The sequence below is a fragment of the Leiobunum rupestre genome, chromosome 10 (assembly GCF_980474605.1).
Source record: "Leiobunum rupestre chromosome 10, qqLeiRupe1.1.hap1, whole genome shotgun sequence".
In the NCBI taxonomy this organism is placed as follows: Eukaryota; Metazoa; Arthropoda; class Arachnida; order Opiliones; family Sclerosomatidae; genus Leiobunum; species Leiobunum rupestre.
The window spans coordinates 26,493,410-26,521,186 of NC_143393.1; the positions used below are offsets into that span (position 1 = coordinate 26,493,410).

A 27,777-nucleotide genomic window follows, 5' to 3' on the forward strand; every position below is an offset into this window, starting at 1 on the left:
GCAAAGTTTTCCCCCCAATTATTTCAACCATATATGGCGAACAAATTAAAACACAATCTCAAGTACCTCATTAAATATTTTAACTACATATAAACATCCCTATATTTTAAATGGATGTATATAAAATTTAAAATTAATTTAAATTATCGAAAGTGGAACGCCAGATGGCTCCGGGGTAGCTAAACAAGATGGGGAGGGTAACCGCGACTTTTTTATTTTGGCCCTAGCCCAAAGTGAGCCTGGAATCGCTGGCAATGTGTTTTGTGGCTTTGGCAAATTCCGTCGGCGAACGCGAAGCTGCTAGCGAAAAAATGAGCGCAAACAAGCAGACACGTATGGAGTAAAATTATACGCCGTTCTATTTCTCTCTCTGATAACCGAGTGCTATCGTCGCTAACCAAGGCTAAATGCCAAGCTCCGATTTTCAGAAGGGCCAAACCCGTGGCGCCAATGGATATTTAAAACCCAAATCAACCTCCATAGATTCCATTCCCATAAGACCCCCTTATCTATCTCTATCCTCTGTCTCTCTAGCTAAGTAGTGTCTTAGTTAAAAAAAAAGGAATAAAGAAGTCTAAAATTAGGCTTAGCGATATCCGTTGTTAGACTATTTCTTTTCTACCTTTACAATTTCCTCTCGAAAGGTTCGTCAGATCGAAATCATCTAAACCATACGTCACGCGGTGTAGACCTTGAAAAATAATTGACATTTCCCGACTGACACGAAGCCAAAATTTACGTCTAAATTCGTCTATTTTTAGACTACTTAATTCTTTTAGATTTTGACATTTTTGTTTTTAAAAAGATCGAAATTAAATTTAAGTTACGTAAAAGCTTTATATAAATAGTTGCAAATTAAAATTGGTTTCCCAATTGGCACATTATCAAACATACCAAATCAAAAATCAATTAAGACATAAGTCAATTGACAGTTCGGTTAAAGGCGTGTGGGAGGTAAATTTGGTAACGAATTGGGCCAACTGTCATCCTCGATTAACAGAACTCTCATCAATAAATACGATTAAACTGTCAATTTAAGCTTAATAAATAAAGAATCAAAGTAAAAATAAACTCACCGTAGGACGAAGATGAAACTGAAGAACGGACAGATTTCGAATAGGATGACATCTTGGCACTAGCCTCCTCAGAGCCCGAGATCGGGGTCTAGACAAAGCGGAAACTCAAAATGATTAATCCCGTCCTTATCCACACCGACTATATCAATCCATTCGTTAAAACCCTAATAATAATAGTATCCAAGGCCACAGTCAACACGTTCTTTAATTAAGGCGCAATTAATCTCGTTTAAAACGTACAAATATAGCGGTGGGTGGTTTAACACGAGACGAACAACGCCACGTAGGTGGCGTCAATTAATATTTGAGCAGCCCAACAACGGTACTGACCTGAGACGATTCCGCGAGTGGGTGAAAGGGGGCCTAAGGGCGATTCCAAATCGAAATCGGCGACCAGCGATACTTCTGTCGAAGGATTGAACGCTCGGTTCCCAGTGTGCAGCGCCTGCGAGATGGACTACTTCCACGATAGTTCCGCCGGTTTACGCGACTCTTTCTGACGGTTTCCGTTCCTTCGTAGGGTACCGGTACCGGAGATTATATATATTCTTGTACATCCGAAGAGTCCTCTCTGCCGAGATACATGTACCCGGTTCGTAACGCGAAGGAATGTTTCCTAATTTTCTATTTTTAAACACTCTGGAGGAGCGCGCCAGTAGAGAGGCTTAAGATGAAAGAGAGCATCTTCTACAAATTTTTCGTTAAAAGTCGCGGTGGGGTACAGTCGCCGTCGAAAATTCTCCGCCCTTGACTGTACGCCCAACGTAGTTTTTCATTGGGTGCTGTTTTTTAGACTTCTACAGCGGAGAAAAAATTCAATCTTCATTCTCACGAACGCGCGAATAAGTTAATTAGAAATGTTGAGTTACGTAAGTAAGGGAAATTTTACTGCGGTGATAATGAGTCAGGTTGAATAAACTACCTATTTATAACAATTATTTAGTGTTATAAGTCGGCAAATTTTACGGAAAATGACCGAGGCCTTTTTTCCGTAAAAGTTTCCGTATATTTCCGAAAAAAAAAGTTTTCATTCCATGATTAGTCTAATATTGTTTGCAAATTTCAATAAAGCGGCATTTTCGCCTAATTTTTCCGAATCTAAAAGTAAAACTAAACCTCTAGACTAGCTTTAAGCTGATTAACAATGTAACATTATTAATGTTTTGTAGTATGTTTACTATTTTAGGCCTTTTATATCGATAAAAAGTTAAACCCTTAAAAAGTAATTTATGTTTAAATTTTTTATTTTTCCAATTTGGGAAAAATTTTAAGGAATATTATCCGGAAATTTTTCCGCATTTTATTTTTCCAGAAAATTAACAACACTACAATTATTGACTCAATGAGGTTTTCATTCAGTTGCGGAAATTATTCGCTATTCAATTATAATAGGCGAAAATTAGATCAAACGCCTGTAGAAGTATTCTTCACGCGTAGCTTCGTTGTAATACGGGTGGTTGGACTACCAGGGGCTACGGATAATACTGTTACATAATTAAACTCAGTATGAAATAAGATTAGATTTTCTATAAACGTACTCGACTTAATACAATAGACTTCTTAATTGTTTAATAATAAAATCGAGTATATTAATTGTTTAATAATAAAACCGAGTATATTAATTGTTTAATAATAAAACCGAGTATATTAATTGTTTAATAATAAAACCGAGTATATTAATTGTTTAATAATAAAACCGAGTATATTAATTGTTTAATAATAAAACCGAGTATATTAATTGTTTAATAATAAAACCGAGTATATTAATTGTTTAATAATAAAACCGAGTATATTTATTGTTTAATAATAAAACCGAGTATATTAATTGTTTAATAATAAAACCGAGTATTTTAATTGTTTAATAATAAAACCGAGTATATTAATTGTTTAATAATAAAACCGAGTATATTAATTGTTTAATAATAAAACCGAGTATATTTATTGTTTAATAATAAAACCGAGTATATAAATTGTTTAATAATAAAACCGAGTATATTAATTGTTTAATAATAAAACCGAGTATATTAATTGTTTAATAATAAAACCGAGTATATTAATTGTTTAATAATAAAACCGAGTATATTAATTGTTTGATAATAAAACCGAGTATATTAATTGTTTAATAATAAAACCGAGTATATTAATTGTTTAATAATAAAACCGAGTATTTTAATTGTTTAATAATAAAACCGAGTATATTAATTGTTTAATAATAAAACCGAGTATATTAATTGTTTAATAATAAAACCGAGTATATTTATTGTTTAATAATAAAACCGAGTATATTAATTGTTTAATAATAAAACCGAGTATATTAATTGTTTAATAATAAAACCGAGTATATTAATTGTTTAATAATAAAACCGAGTATATTAATTGTTTAATAATAAAACCGAGTATATTAATTGTTTAATAATAAAACCGAGTATATTAATTGTTTAATAATAAAACCGAGTATATTAATTGTTTAATAATAAAACCGAGTATATTAATTGTTTAATAATAAAACCGAGTATATTAATTGTTTAATAATAAAACCGAGTATATTAATTGTTTAATAATAAAACCGAGTATATTAATTGTTTAATAATAAAATAATAATAAATAAATTATTATTTTTATCTTAATTACATCAATTTAAATTACTTTCGATCTACAGGATTGCCACAATATTTTCAGATGGAAATAAACGAGTTTCAATAATATCTGAAATAATCTGACCTATGCGTAGTTAGACGAAAAAGCAAACGAGGATGGTACTATGATGCCATACCTCAGCGTGACGTCATCTTGGGCTTCCCTTTGTTATGACAAGTACTATCCTAATAATTATTTTTATATCCGATAGATGGCGGCGCGGTTGTTGAAACTCGCTTATTATCTGACTAATTTGAAAGATTTTTCCATGACCCTTCCTTTGGCCAAAATTAGACATTTTTTAATTTTTTAATTTTACCAATGCTAGGCAACAATATTATAGATTTATAGCGGAAAATTTTCAATTACTTTAACTTTAAGTATGATTAATTTCCCAGAGGTAAACACTAATTAAATAGGCTTAATTTAGAAAGAAATTTAATAATTTTAAGATTTTAGCTTTCTCGTCGGTGGGGCTTGTGTTCGTTGCCATAGTAACGCGTATAGGTCCGCCATGACATTAAGACGCCCATGGCGGTTACGTTATTATTTCGCCGGGTCGTGTGGCAGACTTTCAATTAATGGCAACCCGGGGGTCATTGACTCTCAAAATAAATGCTGGAACCCTCACAATAAATCATTCCAAGAGGGGTCGAGGGTCACCCGGACTCCCAATTTAAATGAAACACATTTTAGAAAATTTCACAAAATATCGTAAACAATTTGTTTTTTCTGTCGTTTCTGTATTTATTTAATTTTAACTCCCCTACGAGTAAGTGACCCTTATGAATAATAGACATGGAGGGGTCGGGGGTCTAAAGGACTCCCGTTAAAAATACCACTATTTGCAAGTCTGTCATGTTTTGCATCGTGATCTTGAGTTGAAATTAATGTCATGACAGCCATTTTAAGGCGGGGCTTAGTTATGACGTATGTCTTACGACCCTACGAGCAAGCACCCAATCGTTATTATTCGTTACGTAATTTAGGAACAGCCCCTGACCCTGATCTAATAACGTCTTAGATTTCCATAAGATCTACCGTTGCCTGCGTTATTATAAAGGTCCGTGCACGCCTCCCGTCGAGTGGGGTCATTTTATCAACGCGAGGATTTATTTATTTGCTTCTAATTCTTGAGATGTTGCTCTCTGATTTGGACCTAATAAGAGATTAGCGTTTAATTAATAAAATGTGTCCTCACCTTTGTTTAAACTTGATAAAAGAAGTTAAAAAAATCGTTAATAATAGCCCAAAATTTGTTATAACGCAACAGTTTTGCAACGGCAAGTTTTTTGCGTCTTGAATATTAAAACCCGGGCGTTGCCTAAGCAACAGTTTCAAGATACGAGAGCACAGTCCTAGTGGTCAGAATTGGCGAACTAAAATGCCAGGCAGCGTAGCCAGACGTAGGATAATTATCGTATACCTCGATAATTTCGAGATAATTTTTGGGACGAACGATATTTTCAATGGCGTACTATGTAGTACGCATTTTTCGATAGTTCAGCTCACGCTTACCATAATGTACGATAATGTTTTTTAATTGGCTGAAAACCAGTTAACACTGCAATTTTTAAACATAACTTTTCAATCGGTCGAACTTTAAGTGTCAGGCATATGATAATTTTTTCTGAGATCGATAATTTCTTGTCTGTGGTTAGATGATTTGAGTATCAAGAACTGGCAACGCTGCTGCCAAGAATAATGCCTTTACAGTAACGTAGGCTACGAATTTAAAAATATTTATTCTATCGTAGCGTTAAGCCTTTGCCAGGCAAGGGGCCCACGCGGTAAATTTCTTCGGAAGCATAAAAAATTGTCTAAAATAAATACTCGAGTTCTTCGTAAGTGAAAAAAGACAACAATTTGACATCTCCTTTCCATTGATATGCGTTAGAAAGCGAAATTAATGAGTTTTGGTCACGATCGAAAGCCCCGCAATGTCGGGTCGTTGAAAGAAATATCAGGGGAGAAAAAGCGAGAGAGGAGCGAAGGCCCCATCAACATCCACCGATAGACGGATAAAAAATAAATCGTGCCCGGCGTCGAGCAGACATCCCCGCGACGCTAACGCTATCTCTCCATTGCGTATACTCGAGCCGAGGCTTAACGAGAGTTCAACGAGTTCCGTTACGATTCCAAAGAAGGCAGACTTTACCGTCCACGTCGGCTGCCTTCGTCGACCGCTTGACGCGAAGAAGGGAGACCGGGAAAGAGTGCTAGCCTAAACTAAATGGCGCAACAATTATAGAAAACGCTGAGGTTCTACTCTCTCGTTGGTGTAATTGCTGTCTTCAGGAGAAAATATATCTCGTTTTTGTTCTCTTACACAAAGGAATTAAAGAAAGCCCGTCTTTGCGAAACCATCAATATTAAATTCGCTAACTTGTCGAATTTAGACTCTATCGGTAGAACGGCCATTTGTCATTTATAAATAAATTTGGTTTGTCTGGTTACTCATTTTACCGTTAACTTGTCTTTAATTATACCAAGAACCCGTAGATGTATTTGAGAACTGTGAAAATATCAAGGGCAGATCACTCCTCTTTCGGGTGCATACTTAATCGGATTTAATCCGATTAAATTTATATTTTTTATCTGATTTAATCTTTAAATCTTGATTTAATCACGATTTAATCTTTAAATCTTGATTTAATCACAATTTAATCTTTCAATCTTGATTTAATCAAGATTTAAACTTTCAATCTTGATTTAATCTTTCAATCTTAATTTAATCATTATAATCTGGATTTAATCACGATTTAATCATTTTAATGTTGATTTAATCACGATTTAATTATTTTAATCTTGATTTAATCATTTTAATCTTGATTTAATCATTTTAATCTTGATTTAATCATTTTATTCTTGATTTAATAATTTTAATCTTGATTTAATCGTTTTAATCTTGATTTAATCACGATTTAATCATTTTACTCTTGATGTAATCACGATTTAATAATTTTAATCTTGATTTAATCACGATTTAATCATTTTAATCTTGATTTAATCACGATTTAATCATTTTAATCTTGATTTAATCACGATTTAATCATTTTAATCTTGATTTAATAACGATTTAATCATTTTAATCTTGATTTAATCACGATTTAATCATTTTAATCTTGATTTAATCATTTTAATCTTGATTTAATCATTTTAATCTTGATTTAATCACGATTTAATCATTTTAATCTTGATTTAATAATTTTAATCTTGATTTAATCACAAGTTCAATTGTTTAATTACGATATAAACTTTTAATCGCGATTTAATTATTTCAATCTTGATTTAACCACAAGCTAATTTTATTCGTTATTTAATCGATTTATTCACGATCTAATTATTGGAATATATTTATTTTTAATCGCTATATAATCGGCTTAATTGTCTTCAAATCGGCTTAATCGTGATTTAATCAGCTTAACCGTGATTTAATCAGCCTAATCGTGATTTAATCAGCCTAATCGTGATTTAATCAGCTTAATCGTGATTTAATCCGCTCAATCGTGATTTAATCAGCTTAATCGTTATTTAATCAGCTTAATCGTGATTTAATCATGATTTAATTATCTTAATCATGATTTAATTATCTTAATCATGGTTTAATTATCTTAATCATGATTTAATTATCTTAATCATGATTTAATTATCTTAATCATGATTTAATTATCTTAATCATGATTTAATTATCTTAATCGTGATTTAATTATCTTAATCACGATTTAATTATCTTAATCTAATTTAATTATCTTAATCATGATTTAATTATCTTAATCATGATTTAATTATCTTAATCATGATTTAATTATCTTAATCATGATTTAATTATCTTAATCATGATTTAATTATCTTAATCATGATTTAATTATCTTAATCATGATTTAATTATCTTAATCATGATTTAATTATCTTAATCATGATTTAATTATCTTAATCATGATTTAATTATCTTAATCATGATTTAATTATCTTAATCATGATTTAATTATCTTAATCATGATTTAATTATCTTAATCATGATTTAATTATCTTAATCATGATTTAATTATCTTAATCATGATTTAATTATCTTAATCATGATTTAATTATCTTAATCATGATTTAATTATCTTAATCATGATTTAATTATCTTAATCATGATTTAATTATCTTAATCATGATTTAATTATCTTAATCATGATTTAATTATCTTAATCATGATTTAATTATCTTAATCATGATTTAATTATCTTAATCATGATTTAATCATGATTTAATTATCTTAATCATTATTTAATCGGATTTAATCGATCAAGAGTGCTATCTTAATCATTGAAATATTAAATACTGGCACCATGAAGTTATATTATTAACGATGAAACTCAATCTTTTAACTTGTTTAGTTATCTTATAAGTGTATTTAATTTTTGTGTACAGTTGTTCTATGTTGACCAGTTTAATTTTATATAATTATAATTTATTTTATTTTTATATTTTATTCAACCTCAGAATGAAAAATTTTAAACACCTTCCAACCATCGACAAATTATTATTATTTGTCGATGTTCCAACAGAGGGCTTACAAGTTGGCAGTTGACCTAGTCCTCTAATCCCATCGAAATTGTAAAACCATTGAAAAAAACAATAAATTGAAATTTAAATTGAAATATTTTTAAAACTCATGGAATTGACTAGCGCCCTCTAGTGTCTACATTTCTATACGGTCGAGAAAAATGATATTAATTAAAGTATCTTAATATTATTTATTGTTCTTATCATTTTTTTATGATTAAAAATTACTTCAGTTGGATAATTTAATTTAAAAAAATAATCTGAGCATTTTTGAATCTTCATTCATAGTGAGGAAAAAACATCCTACTTTAGCATTGTACAGATGGCGATACAGAGCAGATTTTTAGGGCGTTTCCATTTTGAAAAGTATAACATCATGGCAGCCGGGGACAAGCGACATAGCTACTTCTATGCCTTCTTGATTATACACAGGCTCATGACTTTTTTTAGATAGAATGAGCTTGTGGGTATTGGGAATATGGTAGATCAAATCCAATTCCAGAATTATATCGAAATGGGGTTTTTCGAAAAATACAACGTGATCCAATTACAATGAATAAATGTCAAATTTATTCCGATTAGATCAAAATTATTGGATTTGGATTTTGGATTACAGTTGCATAAAAACCGATTTGGATTAGAACTAGATGAACCTTGATTGCAGTTGGATCGAAACCGTTTTTTATTAAAACTAAATAAGTCTTGTATCAAAAACGATTTGGATTTAAACTCGACGGATTTTTATTTCAGTTGGATCAAAACAGATTTGGATCAAAACTGGACGGATCTTGATCCTAATTTGTTTCAAAACTGATTTAGATCTAAACTGGATGGAGGTTGATTATACTTGGATCAAAACAAATTTTTATCTAAACTGGACGGATCTTGATTCTAGTTAGATCAAAACAGATTTGAATTTAAACTGGATGGAGATGTATTCCAGTTGGATCCAGTGGCGTAGACAAGGGGAGGGTTTCCGTGTTAACCTGCCCCCTTGGAGTGAAACTTTGGCTATAATAAAATTGAACCCCCATCTCGACCCCCTTAGGTATTTTACATAGTTTAAACCCCTCCCTTGAAGGATTTCTGGCTACGCCACAGGTTTCACCAAAACAGATTTGGATCTAAACTGGATGGATTCCAGTTGCATAAAAACCGATTTGGATTCAACCTGGATGAACATTGATTTCAGGTGGATCGAACCAGATTTGGATTAAAACTAAATAAGTCTTGTATCAAAACAAATTTGGTTTCAAACTGTACGGTTCTTGATTCCAGTTGGATCAAAACATATTTGGTTTCAAACTGAACGAATCTTGATTCCAGTTGGATCCAAACAAATTTGGATTTAAACTGGACGGATCTTGATACCAGTTGGATCAAAACCTATTTGGATCTAAACTGGACGGATCTTGATTCCAATAGGATCAAAACAGATTTGGATCTAAACTGGATGGAGATTGATTCCTACGCATTGTAACCCGGCCACCTGAATTAATGGCTTTAAAAGTCGCTTGATGACTTAGGCCTTAGGTGGTGCCTTGGGTATTAGCTTAGCTGACACGGAATTAGATTCAAACTGAGTGGATATTGATTCTAGTTGTTAACTGGATGGATCTTAATTCTAGTTAGATCGAAACATATTTGGATGTAAACTGGATGGATCTTAATTCTAGTTAGATCGAAACATATTTGGATGTAAACTGGATGGATCTTAATTCTAGTTAGATCGAAACCTATTTGGATGTAAACTGAATGGATCTTAATTCTAGTTAGATCGAAACATATTTGGATGTAAACTGGATGGATCTTAATTCTAGTTAGATCGAAACATATTTGGATGTAAACTGGATGGATCTTAATTCTAGTTAGATCGAAACATATTTGGATGTAAACTGGATGGATCCTAATTCTAGTTAGATCGAAACATAATTGGGGTGTAAACTGGATGGATCTTAATTCTAGTTAGATCGAAACATATTTGGATGTAAACTGGATGGATCTTAATTCTAGTTAGATCGAAACAGATTTGGATCTAACCTGGACGGATCTTAATTCTAGTTAGATCAAAACAAATTTGGATCTAACCTGGACTGATCTTAATTCTAGTTAGATCAAAACAGATTTGGATCTAACCTGGGCGGATCTTAATTCTAGTTAAATCAAAACAGATTTGGATCTAACCTGGACTGATCTTAATTCTAGTTAGATCAAAACAGATTTGGATCTAACCTGGACTGATCTTAATTCTAGTTAGATCAAAACAGATTTGGATCTAACCTGGACTGATCTTAATTCTAGTTAGATCAAAACAGATTTGGATCTAACTTGGACGGATCTTAATTCTAGTTAGACCAAAACAGATTTGGATCTAACCTGGACGGATCTTAATTCTAGTTAGACCAAAACAGATTTGGATCTAGCCTGGACGGATCTTAATTCTAGTTAGACCAAAACAGATTTGGATCTAACCTGGACGGATCTTAATTCTAGTTAGACCAAAACAGATTTGGATCTAGCCTGGACGGATCTTAATTCTAGTTAGACCAAAACAGATTTGGATCTAACCTGGACGGATCTTAATTCTAGTTAGATCGAAACATAATTGGGGTGTAAACTGGATGGATCTTAATTCTAGTTAGATCGAAACATATTTGGATGTAAACTGGATGGATCTTAATTCTAGTTAGATCGAAACAGATTTGGATCTAACCTGGACGGATCTTAATTCTAGTTAGATCAAAACAAATTTGGATCTAACCTGGACTGATCTTAATTCTAGTTAGATCAAAACAGATTTGGATCTAACCTGGGCGGATCTTAATTCTAGTTAGATCAAAACAGATTTGGATCTAACCTGGACTGATCTTAATTCTAGTTAGATCAAAACAGATTTGGATCTAACCTGGACTGATCTTAATTCTAGTTAGATCAAAACAGATTTGGATCTAACCTGGACTGATCTTAATTCTAGTTAGATCAAAACAGATTTGGATCTAACTTGGACGGATCTTAATTCTAGTTAGACCAAAACAGATTTGGATCTAACCTGGACGGATCTTAATTCTAGTTAGACCAAAACAGATTTGGATCTAGCCTGGACGGATCTTAATTCTAGTTAGACCAAAACAGATTTGGATCTAACCTGGACGGATCTTAATTCTAGTTAGACCAAAACAGATTTGGATCTAGCCTGGACGGATCTTAATTCTAGTTAGACCAAAACAGATTTGGATCTAACCAGGACGGATCTTAATTCTAGTTAGACCAAAACAGATTTGGATCTAGCCTGGACGGATCTTAATTCTAATTAGACCAAAACAGATTTGGATTTAAACTGGATAGAATAAAACAAATTTGAAATTAAACTTGACGGATCTTAATTCCAGTTGGATCAAAATATATTTGGATATAAACTGAACTGATCTTGATTCCAAATGGATCAAAACAGATTTGTATTCCAGTTAAATCTAAATTTGAACATTAGATGTAATTTCCATAAGGGAATTAAAATTAATTAATAATGAAACAATCTTCATCCTTCTATAACAACTAAACCCCAAGATTTTTCTCTAACAAGTTGCGTGTGAAAAACCCAAATGGGTGGGCACTTTGCGGTGAAAAAAAAAGAATTAATGGGCAGTTGCGGTTCTATTTCCTCTGAGGAAAAAGAGGATGTTTTCTACGTCGGGGACTAAAAGGGGAAAAGACAAATCGGTCGGTAGAGCTCATAAAAATCCCGCTGAATAGGGCGACTAATTATCGGCCACGAAAGATCATGTAAATATAGTTACGACTACCCAGGGTGCAGTGACAAACGAAAAAAAAAAACTACAATCAGCGCCACCGACGGGGAAACAAGGAATTAAACAAAAGGAAGGAGACGAGAAGCTCTGGAGATCAGAGATGAGAGAGGCTAAAAATAGGCGCTCGTCATTCTCAACTCGGGACTTTTTCGGGTAAGGAAGAGAAGCATGGTAACCCAAGTCTGCACCCCCCTCCGCGCCTTCTGCCGCCTCAAGGAAACACCCGGAAATGAAAAATCCACCCCATTCCCCTCAATATTGCAATTTTCACGATAAAAAAAGTTTGTGCCACGCCAAAACAAGACTACGTCACATTTTTCACTTTCCGACTCGCTGTAAGACAAGCGTACCTAATCCCCTGTTGGCGATTGAGAACAACACTTTTTCAATTATATCTCGTAATTTCTTCGACGTTATCGTTACAGCGGCGTTGCTAGGGCTCGGCGTACGGATAAGAAATTTTCCGTTATATACTTTTAGATCGATATCCGAAAATTATCCGAATAAAACTTATTTGTTACATATTAAATCGTATAATAGTTTAATCGAACTTTTTTATGAATAATTGAAATTTTGGCGGTTAATTTATCCGTTTCCCGGAGCTCTAGGCGTTGCGTTATTCAATTTTGCTTCAATTTTTAATAATATTTTTAATAAGTACCTTAAGTATTTCAGTTCCGAAGAGTCGAACACTCGCGAATTAGATATTTCAGAACACGATTTACGTGTTTAAATTTGTTTTACTAAGACTGATTTCGTGATTTTAGAATTGATTTTGGCACAGATTTCGGGATTTTAGAGTTACTTTCACGACCATTTTTTCTCTCGAGCATACGAGATTTTTACGGTAACTATTTCGACTATTTGTCTGCCAAAATGCATTCTCGGACTCGCACAAGAACTGACAAGTAGACTACCCGAGGTGGTTATCTCCGATTTGGTTCAAACTCGGGTGGTAAGTAGACCTTCGTGTAACTTGAAAATCCCTAAAAGGGTGGACAAGAATGGGCTTTCGTTTTGCCATGGCAACCAAAAATGTTTTTCGCAACTTAAAACTGATTTTCTCTATGAAAATTAACATGGGAAAATCGAAGATTTTAAGGGTCCCCCCTAACTATATTTTTCAAAAAATTAAAAAAGGTTCATCAATTAGATACATAATTCAGATCATGGCTAAATCTGGTACATTTGGACCAATATACGTCAATTTTGGTAAATATGAGTAAATATACATATATTGGGTAAATACGAGTAATCAGTTTTTAAGATGTGAAAAACATTTTTGGTTGCCATGGCAAAACTAAAGCCCATTCTTGTCCACCCTTTTAGGGATTTTTAAGTTACATTAAGTTCTTCTTACCACGCGAGTTTGAACCAAATCGGAGATAACCACCTCGGGTAGTCTCCTTATGAGTAGTGTGTAATCGTCCTTGATAGAAGTATATTTCGCCTAGGGCTTATTTAGACACTACGGGGCTCTGTTCTGAAAATCAGTTCGGTGATAATTTTTCCTAATTAACATACTTATGTTATTATGGTACTTATGATTAGAGGTATAGCAACTAGCTGATTTATGTCTCGAAGGTAGTTTAGGAATATACTTCCGGTAATATTATAATTTGAACATTGTGTAGTTTCAAGATACTTTTCGCTACCTGAGAGCTGAGGTCCGGCAAATAAAAAAAACACATTTTGAGAAAAATAAGTTTATAAAATAATTGTAATACTATCCTAATAATTGAAATATACCAAAAAAGGTTAAAGCAAAATTAAAGTAAAGTACTCGAGGTTTGTAATTTATAGTTATAGGAACACAGAAAATATAGAAATTTATAGGTAAAAATCTTTGGAAAAAATAGGATTATATAAGAAGGTCTTCTCCCTAAAAACCCTTGTAACAAAAGTCAAATACTTTACAACTTAAAATTGCTTCAAAATTTCAAAATGTAAATAGGAAAAAATATAATCAGGGGTTTGTTTTTTTTTAAATCACATTCCATAAGAATAATAATAATCTGTTTTATTTGTTTTTATCCATAACTGAAAATTTAATTTTTGCATAGACAGCCAGGTAAATAAGTGCTAATCCCAATTCTAGAGGTAATATACTAAAACCGAAAATGTTTTTTACCACTGAAAACAAAAATCTCCATTTAAAAAAGCATTGGATTTTATCGTTTTCACCTACGAAAATATTAAAAAAATTTATATAAATAACAAAATGGGTAATTTGGACCACAGTTAGGTAAATTTCATCAAGTTTCGGTAAATTGTAAACATTTTTGGGGTAAAATTGTAAACATTTTCGGTTGCCTGGAAAATCGAATGGGTACTATTGGGTAGTGCAAGTTGTGCAACGTCTCCTTTTGAGAAATTTCATATCTCATATAGGTCTACATTACGCCCGACTTTGAATCAAATCGGCAATAAACACCTCGGGTACTCTCCTTGTAAGTGATTTTTTTAAGATTTCCTATAAGTTGCGGTGTTTAGTAAATTTCCCATAAGCAGTGCTCACTCTAATGACAATTTTAAAAATTATAGGGATTTATACGACTAGGAAAAAATTAGGACCAATAGGCCTTTCAATAAAATAAGCTACGCTTGCTGAACTTGTTTTTATGTTGCTCATTCGTCACGAAATACGTAGAAGTTCAGTTACTTAATGCTTAAAAACAGGGTGCCTCGTCGAATTTACTCTTATGTCCAGGGTTTTTCTTAGTGAAACGTCATCGATACGTCACCCGTGACGCAGCAGCAACATCGAAACAAGAAGGCCAATGTTACTTTATAGAAAGGCCTATTTAGAAATATAGGACTTTTTAGGTATTATAGGTATTCTGGGAGCAGGGTTGGCAAAAAGCCGGCTTTTTTTGAAAAAATCCAGACCAGTGGTTTTAATTGGCTATAACCGTTTTTTCCCCCGGTTATAACCGGCTAAAATATAAACAGTACCTTTTACTTATGTAAGTAGAAATTGTCTGCAGTTATTGTCGTAAATAAGAAACTAAACAAGTAAAGCGAAATAACACTATATAAAATAACTGAATTATTTTGATTTCCTCGGGAATTCCCCCTAGTTTTTGTGTATGACGCACCGACAGAAGCGAGGCACTTTGGAACTTTAAACCTACCGAAAAACTGGTAAAAGTAAACCGGTTTCTAAATATGAAACAAAAAATAAACTAAATTTCTAAATAAAAACTATTAATTTACTAAAATATTCATATTGTATTTTTTTTTTAAAAACCACAAAAATCTGGATTTTTTCTAGTGGCTATAACCGGTTTTAACAAGGTGGCTATAACCGGTATGGCTGGTTCTATGCCAACCCTGTCTGGGAGTATAGCAACTTTTTTGACCTTCGCTCTCAGGTAGTGAAATGTTAAAATTAGAGTCATTTCAATATTTACTATGGCTGTCTCAATCTGGGAAATCGAGTAAGACCTTGAATAAATGTCAACTTACGAAATTCTGTGTAGCGTATCCGTCGACGACGAGATTGACCAAGGTCCCCGTCTTGTCTTCCTCTTCTTCGGCGATATCCCAGAACTTGATACACTTTTTGGCCTTGACGCCACCGGAAGTGGCGGCGGCCAAGAGTTGAGTTTCCGCTTTGGCGGCTTGCGCCAGCTCTCCCGCACTCGAGAGGGCGCTGAAGGCTCGCGAGTCCGCGAAGGGAAGAGGCGGGTTGACCGGAGTGACGCACGTGAAAGTCGATTCGGGGTCCGGGGTAGACAGCGAACTGACATTGTCCGAGGAGAGGTCGCCGAAGCTCTCGTTGGTGGTGGACAGTTGCGGGTACCACGACGTCAAGGGTTCCGAGGCGGGGCCCGACTTGACCGATTCCGGCGGCGAGCGGCCGGTTCCCGATGAGCGCCGGTTTCCCGGCCGCCGTACCGAGTCCCAGGTGCTGTCCGACACCGTTTGCTGATGCATTTGCCCACCGTGGTTCCGGTGGTAGTGCGTGTTGGTGTAGTGCCAGCCCTCCAAAAACTGAAATGGAGTCCCGCAATTAAGTTATTTTAAAACTAGAAAAAAATTAATTATCGTGGTATCAAACCTTCAATTTTTTTATAAGAAAAATAAGATTAAATTTCTAAAAACATAGGACTACTTTTTAAAAATTAGAGGATTTTATAGAACTATTTATCAAAATATAGGATTTTATAGGACTATTTTTCCAAACTTATATGATTTTATAGGACGATTTTTTCAAAAATATAGGATTTATAGGACTTTTTTCAAAATTATAGGATTTAATAGGACTATTTTTTCAAAATTATAGGATTTTATAAAACTTTTTCCAAATTATAGGATTTTGTAGCACTATTTTTTCAAAATTATAGGATTTTATAAAACCATTTTTTTTTTCAAATTATAGGATTTTGTAGGACTATTTTTCCAAATTATAGGATTTTATAGGACTATTTTCAAAATTATAGGATTTTATAGGACTATTGTCAAAATTATAGGATTTTATAGGACTATTTTTCAAAATTATAGGATTTGATAGGATTATTTTCCAAAATTATAGGATTTGATAGGATTATTTTTCCAAATTATAGGATTTTATAGGACTTTTTTTTTTCAAATTATAGGATTTTATAGGACTATTTTTTCCAAATTATAGGACTTTATAGTACTATTTCCTCTACTAAATTTATGCATTTAAAAACAAAATCTATATTTAATTAAATAAATCTTCAATTTCCAATTAAAAAATAGAAACTATTTAACCATTTTATTACAAAAATATACTTGTAGCTAACCATGTTAACAATAACAAAAGTGTAGACTAGAATGAATTTGTATAGGAATTTATCCTATAGCTAAATCTAGCAATTTAACTGAGTGGTGGGATTTTAAATTGGCAAAATATCAAAATATCAAAATTATAGGATTTTATAGGACTTTTTAGGGATTTTGCTATACTGGTCCCGGCTATTCCGAGAGTTTTACGGGCGGACGTAGATATTATCCAATTTCCTTTAATTTAATGATTTATTATTTAAAATTTCCCAGAAATAATTGTAAATGTTAAACAACATAATGTTTGAAATGTCAGGAATCCGTTAGTGATTTTAGATTTGATCTAACTCAGAACGATCTATATCAAACTTTTATCGCTTCCTTATTACCGATCTAAAGATCCAAAGTACTGTTTAAAAACTCAAAATTAACGAGCTACAATAGCGACAATTAAGTATAACTAATATTTATTTGATTTGGTAGCATTTGTCCGAATACTCATTTGTCCGAACTGTAAAAATAAGGCTCAGATGACCGAATTATGGTTTCATTTGTCCGAAAATTATTTTGTATAATTTGTTGGCAATTTAACCGTTTGTCAAATGTTAGAAATGTCATTTGTCCCAACGTTATACATTGGCTTTAGTCAAATTCGAAAGAATCACATTTAACCGAATCCAAACGTGCGTTTTTTTTATCTTAACATGAATAATTGTGTAACTTCAATCTAACCTAAATTCCAATGAAAACAGACACCTAACCTAACTTAACCTATTTAACCTAACCTAAACTAACCTATTTAACCTAACCTAACGTAACGTAACCTAACCTAACGTAACCTAACCTAACGGAATCAAAGCCAACTCTGAATTAACACCAACCCAGACAATTTTTGGTTAAAATAAAACAATTTCGTCATACAATTATATTTCTAATATATAATACATATACGAAACACTATTTTTGCCATGGAAATTCGAACAAATGCTACTACTCGTTCGGAAAAATGACACTAAAGGTCATTAAATTCGTTCAAATGGAACAATTTCGGTTTTCGAGTTCGGACAAATGAGTATTCGGACAAACGCGACACTATTCGGACGAATGAAATTCGGACAAATGCTACTACCCCATTTATTTTTGACAGGGTTGCCACAATATTCTCAGATTCAAATTCCCTGACTATTCCCTAACCATTTTAAGAAATTTTCATTGATTTTTAAGGCCAAAATGTTTATTTTTATTTTACTTTTATCAGAAGTTAATAAAATTAAATGGACTTATATTTCAGTAAAAAGGTTATTGCAATGTTGAAAAAATTAGCCAAACTTTCAAGGAAATAAATGATAATCATAGAATTTGTCATAGATCTAGAGTGAAATTACCTTCAAAAAGTGTCAAGATAAAATGGAATTCCCTGACTTTTCCCTGAATTTTTACAATATCTTAAAATTCCCTGACCTTTTTAGACCTATTTTTAATTTCCCTGACCTTTCCCTGACTTAATAGGCCCATTATTAAACTCCCTGACTTTTTACAAATTCTTAAAATTCCCGTATCTTTTAGACCTATTTTTAAATTCCCTGACTTATTAGGCCCATTATTAAATTCCCTGACTTTTTACCAATTCTTATTCCCTGACCTCTTCAGACCTGTTTGACCTTTGGCATTGACTTTTTTGCAACAAAATTATCATAATCATTCTATGGAGTAATACGCCAAAAAAAGTCATTTGTTCAAAAATATTTTCTTACGATTAATTCGTATATGAAATTAAAGCAGAAACTAATGCTCATTTACTTCTGACTAAAGTAATCGTAGGAAGTATTGAAAATATTCTTACCATTGGATCTCCGGGATCGACTAAATCTCTGTCAGATCCAAATTCATCTCTGCCGAGGGTTAAGCTGCCGTCATCCTGCGTCAAATCTTCGATGATACCCTGCCAAAAGAAAAACCACATTTTCATTATTAAATTTAAGACTTTATAATCATACTAATATGCAAATTTGTTCTCAATTGAAGTTCTAATTACCTGCATTTGTTCCGAAGCGGTCAAAGATCGCCTCAGGGAATGGTCTATGAATAAATTAGCGTATTAATTAGCTCGGGGGTAATTAATAATTAATTAAGGGTTAATTATACCTTGACTGTCGTCATCGGTTAGGGAACCATCGTCCAGAAGAATGAGCAGGCCCGACTGCCTACCATTGTACTCGTCTACCGAGTAATTACGAATTCCCAATTAGAGGCCGTAGATTTAATTAGAGACAGCTACTGTACGATATATTTACCATTGTCGTCCGCCCGGGTTCCAGCTTCTGAACCGTCTTTTGTCGAGTCCGAAATATCTGAATAGATTCAAACGTGAAACGCATCAAAAACAAGTTGCTTAGGACTAATATAAGAGGTGTTTCACTTGACATATATAATTTTTAATAGACCAGCTTAGTGTACATTTTTGGAGGTGCAAAACTCCGCTATTTTTGTTGGGGTTACAAATTTTGCTGCCGCCATTGTCGCACACCTAAGTCGTTCATTTAGAAAATACTAAATTACATGTTGAAAATCGCTTGATGACCTAAGTCTAAGGTGGTGCCTTAGGTATTAGCCTAGCTGATTAGTACTATTATAAAAAAAGAGTGGGGTGGCAGAGTGATTAGCGGTTTCACCTCGCAGCAAAAGGAACCGGGTTCGATCCCAACTTTTGGCACTAGGTGAAAACTCGAAACTACTCCTTCTGCGTTAAGTTTGCAAGTTCTCTCCCTCACGGGTTAAAGGGGTTTTCTACCGATTTCTTCGGATTCCCCTTCCATAAAAACTGTTACGGCTGTAGGGAGCTTTTGGCTCGCGTGGCATGAAGAGCTTGCCACCACCCTCCTACGCGTTGTAACCCCGCCACCTGTTTAAAAAAGACAATATAAGTCGCTAGTTGATTTGGGTCTAAGGTGTTGCCTTGATTATTATTAATTATAGCTTATTCGAAACGGCGGCGCCCGCATTTTGGCGCGAAACAAACAGGACTGCGTAGATCGAAGCCGGGCCCCGATGAAATATAAATTCCGGGCCCCAAAGAGAGCCGTTACTATATACTCAGTTGCAGGTTAAGAAAGGAAAAATATCTAGTACATTTGACGGAAATATCCTAGCACGAATTTACGCTAAATCGGCGGCGGGAATTTTGAATTTGGCCTGTTTCAATAATAATAATAATAATAAGATAAAACTATAAATGAAAAATAACAATAAATAATAATAAGATAAAATTATATAAAATAATAAGATAAAACTTTAATAAATTTTAAAAAATAATAAGATAAAATTATAAAAAATAAGATAAAATTATAAAAAAATAATAATAATAAGAAATTAATATTTATAGACTTTACACGGCTCTAGAGGGCGCCAATAAATTTCCATATTTTGAGAAGTATAATTTAAAGGTGGCAGCATTGAATATTTTCATAGTTCTTAGTGACTTCTAGGGGTCCTCGATAAGACTAACCTCTGGAATAGTAGTAAAGGTCTCCGAAGGTGGAAGCGGCGCCGTAGACGTTTTCGGCTTTGCACTCGTACTCGCCCTCGTCCTCCTCGTTGGTGTTGGTGACCACGAATTCGTACCAGCCGTCTTCGTGCCTGTACAAGTCCCGCTTCCCGGCCACGTGCATCACCCCCTCGCCGCAATGGAACCAGCTGACGGCCGGCTCCGGATGACCCGTCACTCGCACTTGCAGGGTCACGATGTCGCCGTCCGTGGCTTCGATCAGAGGCGGCAGAGCCACGACGAAACAAGGCGGTTCGCCCATCATCGTCTGCCCGAGCAAGAAGCCCTACACCCCGATGCGAAAGATACTTATTAATCCGTCGCCTACGTTAGTATAAAGGCCCGTGCGCGGGGAATTTCTTCCATTTATTTCTGGTATTTTAGTTCGACAATTCTAGCCACTATAGGTTCTCTCGTATCTGGACTCCGTTGCCTAGACAACGACCAGGTTTCAATATTCAAGACGCGAAAAATATTACGAAGCAAACTGTTGCGTTATAAGACATTTTGGGATGTAATAGACGTTTCAATAAAATCATCCTCCAAGTAAATCGCCAAGAAGTAATATTTCCAAAAGCCAGTCACTGTTTATACAGGGGGTTTCAAAAGGTTATGCAAAAGTTTTAAGGAGTTGTAGGGGGTGAGTTGAGAAGTATGCCGGTTTTTTTTTCCATTTTCCTACGATGAATGGAAAGTGTGGCATACTAGCCCCTGGAAGTAGGCTGCAACGAGCGCAAAACCAAGCAGCAGGGAAATGCGAACATTAAAGGGATAATGAAATCGTAAAATACAGTACCTTCAAACTATTCAGCTTCCAAAACTACATATTTTTCCAATTTACAGTCATTAGAAAAAATTTAAACTCAAATCTTAAGAAAATAAAATCTACGCCGAAAAAAGCAGACGCCGCCAACGCAAAATCGCCGTGTGTTTTGAAAATCCCGGAATCTGTACGGACGTCCAATGAGAAGCAACGTTTTAACTTCAAAAGTCGCCTCTCATTGGACGAGAAAACTTTATCATTCTACTCGTGGCGCCGTCTATCTCTCAATGGTTCGTTCAAATAAGACGCATTTTCCGGCAAAAAAATTTTTTTCAAAAAGAATGGATGGCGTCACGGGTCATATGATAACGTTTTCTCGTCATTTTAGAGGAGACGACACATTTGTAATTTTCAAAAACTTGTTTCGCGGGGAGCAGATTTGATTGGATCTCTAGATTAATATTCTTAACTTTATGGTCCTGACTCTCGGAAATATTACTTGGCGATTTCCTTGGAGGACGATTTATTTAAACGCCTTTTGACGATTTTTTAATATATTTTTCAGAAATTTAATGAGGGAAATTTTTAAAATCAGCCACTGATTAGATGGCGCCATTAAGTACTAGGGGAGGGAGGGTTAAACTATTTCCACCAATGGGAAAGCGGGTGAAAGGTTATTGCCCTTTCCCCTTCTTAACTATTGGGCAATTAAAAAGCGTGACCTTTCACCCGCTTTCCCATTGTTGGAAATAGCTTAAAGAAAGTGTCGGCTTGAAGTCAAGTAGCTCTTTTTTCAACAGATGTCACTATCGTCGTAATGAAAACCAGATAGTTAAGCTACATTTTGATTGAATTACAGTAATTTTAAACGATATTGTTTACATGGGATTTATAATTTAGGTTAAAGGGAATATAACCTGCAAAGCAATCTATATCTAAGACCCCTTCAATTTTTCAAGTTTCCATGTACAGGGGCGCCAAACCTTTCTAAAGCCAAAGGCCATAGCGGCCAGAACTGCAAACGTTGGTGTTCCACACCAAATACCTGAGGTTATATTTCCTTTAAAGTCCACTAAATAGAGTATAAGTTGTCTAAATATAATACTCTACAATGGCTCTCTGACGACGCTATCAGTCGGCTATTTTGAACTTTAGCTTCCTTTGCCAATAATAGATGGCACCACACTCTCCACTAAATCAGTTTTTTTCGAACAATCGGATAGATTCATGGCCATCTCTAATAACAGGGGCCTTTTCATAATACAGTTGGCAATGATATAACCGACAGTTGCTTTAACTCTTCAAGTACTTAATGGCGCCATCTAATCAGTGACAGTTATTACCTTTAGATTAGAGAGCCACCTATCGTGAATTAGAAGCAAAAAACAAGCTGTCGCGCCGTTAAAATTTACCTTTATGTGAGCTTTTATAATAACGTAGGTAATCAACGAATAAAATACGCCTTTAGCATTGCCAATGAATCTTACCAAATTGAAGAAGAATCTAGTATTTACATGGCGTCTTTAAAATTGCGGGATGTGTTGGGTCTATAGTTCAGTGGAAAAATCCATCGAGAAAGGTTTGGACGCCGCGCTGTTGGGAAAGAGTAAAATGTCAGTTAAGATGTTCGTGAACCAAACACATTTATAGCAAGAGATAATAACAGTAGACTGGTTTTTTGCTTTGGTCCCATTCGAACGAAATCCCATTCGTTCGAAAATACCCCAATTGTGCGGTTTACAGCCCAATTTTGCACGTTTATATTATTTTTTATAGTACATCAAATTTCGTTTTTATGAGACGTTTTTTAAATTGGTTTACTTCTTATATAAATAAGTGCTGATAGTCTTATTGGAGCCAGTTAGCTAAAATGGAGAAAATAGCTCACAAAGGAGGGTTTTTGTACATTAAGAATGATTATTTGTTTCGCTTAAACAAAACGGTAAATAAATCTAGTTATTATTGTATTCTTGATATAAATAAAAAGTTCAAAGCATAAATATATTTATAAAGGCGCGCCACCCTAGGGAAGTGAGAGCCTAACCTAACCTTACCGTTAGTACACCTGTAGCAATTTTGTTTAGGTATAACGTTTTTGCGTACCCTGCTATATCTCGGGGCAGAAGTAAAAAACAAAACAAAAGGTCCCAATGAACCGAATCCGCCTTTTGGGCTATATTTCGGAAACATATTGAATTCGGTCGAATGGGATTTCGATCGAATGGGAATATACCGGTTTTTTCATTTATGGGCTCATCAGTACTGTGTAGGAACTCATGAATTGAGGAATACTTGTACTCCAACTACACAGAAGATGGCGCTACACAGCACGAATAGTGAATATTTGTTTACTCGAAAAACCGGTTATTATTTGTTTTCCAAAATAATTTTTTTTAAAATTCGGTTTTTCAAAACGATTATTCGAATAAACTAATTCTCGGATTCTAAACGATTAATTCGTTCATTATTTTGTTAACGCTTTAACTATTTTAAACTTATTTTTGCTTTCATTTTTCTGAGTTTGAGGCTGCTTAGTACGCAGTTTAAAATTTAATTTAAATAATAGCGGGGGGGGGGGGGGGGATCCGTGTGACAAATTTCAACTCCATTTGAAAATGTTTCCATTATTTTAACAAGTACTATATAAACAGTAACTTGCAAGTCCTGGATGTTGAAAATATTACTTCTTGGCGATTTCCTTGTAGAGGTTTTATTGAAGCGTCTAGTTGAATCAGAAATACGTCTTTAAAAAAATAACAACAGTAGCGTAGCCAGGATTTTATTTGGGGGTGGGGGGCCCGAAAATTACAAACAAAACAAAAAACCTAAACAATTGTACATGCAACCATACGTTTCATGGGGAACATGGGCCCTGTGACCCCTGCGAGGGGGTAGCCACTTAGAAAAAAATGTACACCAAATTTTTTATTTCTAAATATTTCCGTTATTTCTTCAATTTTTCCGATATTTCTTCAATATTTCCAATATTTCTTCAATTTTTCCGATATTTCTTCAATATTTCCAATATTTCTTCAATTTTTCCGATATTTCTTCAATATTTCCAATATTTCTTCAATATTTCCGATATTTCTACAATATTTCCGATATTTCTTCAATATTTCCAATATTTCTTCAATATTTCCGATATTTCTTCAATATTTCCGATATTTCTTCAATTTTTCCGATATTTCTTCAATATTTCCAATATTTCTTCAATATTTCCGATATTTCTTCAATATTTCCGATATTTCTTCAATATTTCCAATATTTCTTCAATATTTCCGATATTTCTTCAATTTTTCCGATATTTCTTCAATTTTTCCGATATTTCTTCAATATTTCCGATATTTCTTCAATATTTCCAATATTTCTTCAATATTTCCGATATTTCTTCAATATTTCCGATATTTCTTAAATTTTTCCGATATTTCTTCAATATTTCCAATATTTCTTCAATATTTCCAATATTTCTTCAATTTTTCCGATATTTCTTCAATATTTCCGATATTTCTTCAATATTTCCGATATTTCTTCAATATTTCCAATATTTCTTCCATATTTCCGATATTTCTTCAATTTTTCCGATATTTCTTCAATATTTCCGATATTTCTTCAATTTTTCCGATATTTCTTCAATATTTCCGATATTTCTTCAATTTTTCCAATATTTCTTCAATATTTCCTCAATTTTTCCGATATTTCTTCAATATTTCCGATATTTCTTCAATATTTCCAATATTTCTTCAATATTTCCGATATTTCTTCAATATTTCCGATATTTCTTCAATTTTTCCGATATTTCTTCAATATTTCCAATATTTCTTCAATATTTCCGATATTTCTTCAATAATTCCGATATTTCTTCAATATTTCCAATATTTCTTCAATATTTCCGATATTTCTTCAATATTTCCGATATTTCTTCAATATTTCCAATATTTCTTCAATTTTTCCGATATTTCTTCAATATTTCCGATATTTCTTCAATATTTCCAATATTTCTTCGATATTTCTTCAATTTTTCCGATATTTCTTCAATATTTCCGATATTTCTTCAATATATCCGATATTTCTTCAATTTTTCCAATATTTCTTCAATATTTCCGATATTTCTTCAATTTTTCCGATATTTCTTCAATATTTCCGATATTTCTTCAATATTTCCGATATTTATTCAATATTTCTAGATTTCCAGATATATCAAAAATATTTCCGTTTATTTCTCTAGATTCCCAACATTTCTTTGGATTTCTCTAGATTTCTAATGTATTTCTAGATTTCCAGAAATATCGAAAATATATCCGTTTATTTCTCTAGATTTCCAATATTTCTTTGAATTTCTAGAGATTTCTAATATTTCCGTTTATTTCTCAAGATTTCCAATATTTCTAGATTTCCAGAAATATCGAAAATATTTATCCTGTATTTCTAGATTTCCGGAAATAATTATTTCGATTTCTCCGCTGACGGAGATTCGTACATGCAGAGGGGGCATGTTGAACCTGGCGCTGCTCTAGAGGTCTTCCTGGTGGGGCGACGAAAGACCCAAAATTATTCCAACTATATACGTTGCTTATATTTAAATATTCCTAAAGGTCCTAATAATAATTTATATTTTAACGTTCTTAAAGGGAATATAACTCCAACGTTTGCAGCTCTGGCCGCTCTTGCGTTTGGCCTTAAAAATGTTTGGCGCCACTGTACAGGGTAATTTGAAAAATTGAAGGGGTCTTCCATAAAGATGCTTTGCAGGTTATATTCCCTTTAATGACAGAACACTGTCGCAGCACGAGCTCATCTGATTTTCATTGGGAATTTAACCAGTAATTAATTCTCAGTAGAACAGAACCAACGACGTAATATGTAAGGGATAAATGAATATCTATTTCTAATTTATTTTATTTATGACATACATCGGGGGCACCATATAAAAATTCGTATTCCTAATTTTTTTGTATTTATGACATACATCGGGGGCACCATATAAAAATTCGTATTCCTAATTTTTTTGTATTTATGACATACATCGGGGGCACCATATAAAAATTTGTATTCCTAATTTTTTTTATTTATGACATACATAGGGGGCACCATATAAAAATTTGTATTCCTAATTTTTTTATTTATGACATACATCGGGGACCACCATATAAAAATTTGTATTCCTAATTTTTTTATTTATGACATACATAGGGGGCGCCATATCAAAATTTTGAACTGGGCGCTACAACGCCACTAACAACCAGCATTTTAAATAGAGCATTTTATATAACATAATTTTAAATAAAATTAAAATCCTTTCAAAATTGAAAAAATACCTACCATACATTTCGTGGGGCGGGGGGGGGGGATGCTGGCTACGCGACTGTTTTCTATTCTGGTTTAAAGGGAAACTCTCTAGAGCTTAGTAGTCCTTTCCTTCATCCTAAAAGGGTTAACATTAATCATCGCAAAAATCTTGGAAGCAATTTTTAGGCCAAGCGAATGGAGCACTGAAAATGAGCCTTCGAAGAAACCCCTAGGTATAGGCTTTCTTACACTCCCCCTCCAAAAAAAACCTAGAAAAAAACAGAACGGCCATTTATCATAGGTTTTAAAAACTTCGCCAAGATCTTTTATCTTAAAACAAGTAACATTTTACTTGGCCCGAAATGCGGCTAGGATCCTTAGCGATGCGATTCCCGGAAACACTGGCCAGGAAAACCCCAATTTCATTTAGAGTTCCTACTAAATAGACGTATAATAATCTAAATTGATGTAAGATTTTACTAGTTAGACACTGCTTTGATTTTATACTTGAATTTTTATTGATTATTTTATGGAAACACCTATTAAAGGGTCACAAACTAATTTGAAAAATTCGGTCTGAATTTCAGCAAGCTCCTCCCTTTCAGTATCTCGTGATAGAAGCGATGTAAAATTTTACTAGTTAGATACTGCTCTGATTTTGCAAATAAAGGGCCACAAAATCATTTAAAAAAACCGGTCTGAATTTCAGCAAGCTCCTCCCTTTCAGTATCTCGTGATAGAAGCGATGTTAAATTTTACTAGTTAGATACTGCTCTGATTTTGCAAATAAAGGGCCACAAAATCATTTAAAAAAACCGGTCTGAATTTCAGCAAGCTCCTCCCTTTCAGTATCTCGTGATAGAAGCGATGTAAAATTTTACTAGTTAGATACTGTTCTGATTTAGCATTTAAAGGGCCAAAAAATAATTTAAAAAATTCGGTCCGAATTGTAGCTAGCTCCTCCCTTTCCATACCTCGTGATAGCAGATACGACCAATCAAATTTTCGGCATTTTTCAAATTCCGAAATTCAATTCTGTGGCCTTTTAATTTTAGACTCGCGTGTTCTGGGAAAAGCGGGAATATATGCTTGCGTCTGTGTCACGTGACTGAAGGGGAAGAGCCTCTTGAAATTCTGGGCGAATTTTTCAAAAGGATTCTGAAGATCTATACCCCTTTCAAAATGAAACTACTGGATTTTTTTTTCTGAAATGTATGTCAACGAGTCAGCATTACGAAGGTTTCTATACGGAACGAATCCAGCGGGTCATGGCATATCTAATTTTAATGGATAGTAAAAAAATTCAGAAGTAAGAAATCTGTTAGGAGCGAGGGAGAGATGTCAAGTGCATCAGAT

The 27,777-nt window shown here is 33.7% G+C and overlaps 1 protein-coding gene across 1 annotated transcript in view; it reads right to left on the reverse strand.

Annotated features, from left to right (window-relative positions):
* LOC149925259 (uncharacterized) overlaps positions 1–27,777 on the reverse strand; it is a 31,499-nt gene that overhangs the window by 2,915 nt on the left and 807 nt on the right. Inside the window, exons 2-9 of the mRNA XM_090160888.1 lie at positions 22,620–22,725; positions 20,331–20,655; positions 19,120–19,176; positions 18,971–19,045; positions 18,861–18,904; positions 18,669–18,767; positions 15,542–16,069; positions 1,077–1,164 (exon numbers count right to left, since the gene is read on the reverse strand). Coding sequence (XP_090017014.1) covers positions 1,077–1,164; positions 15,542–16,069; positions 18,669–18,767; positions 18,861–18,904; positions 18,971–19,045; positions 19,120–19,176; positions 20,331–20,634 — 1,195 coding nt within the window. The 5' untranslated portion in view covers positions 20,635–20,655; positions 22,620–22,725. The remainder of the gene's footprint in view (positions 1–1,076; positions 1,165–15,541; positions 16,070–18,668; positions 18,768–18,860; positions 18,905–18,970; positions 19,046–19,119; positions 19,177–20,330; positions 20,656–22,619; positions 22,726–27,777) is intronic.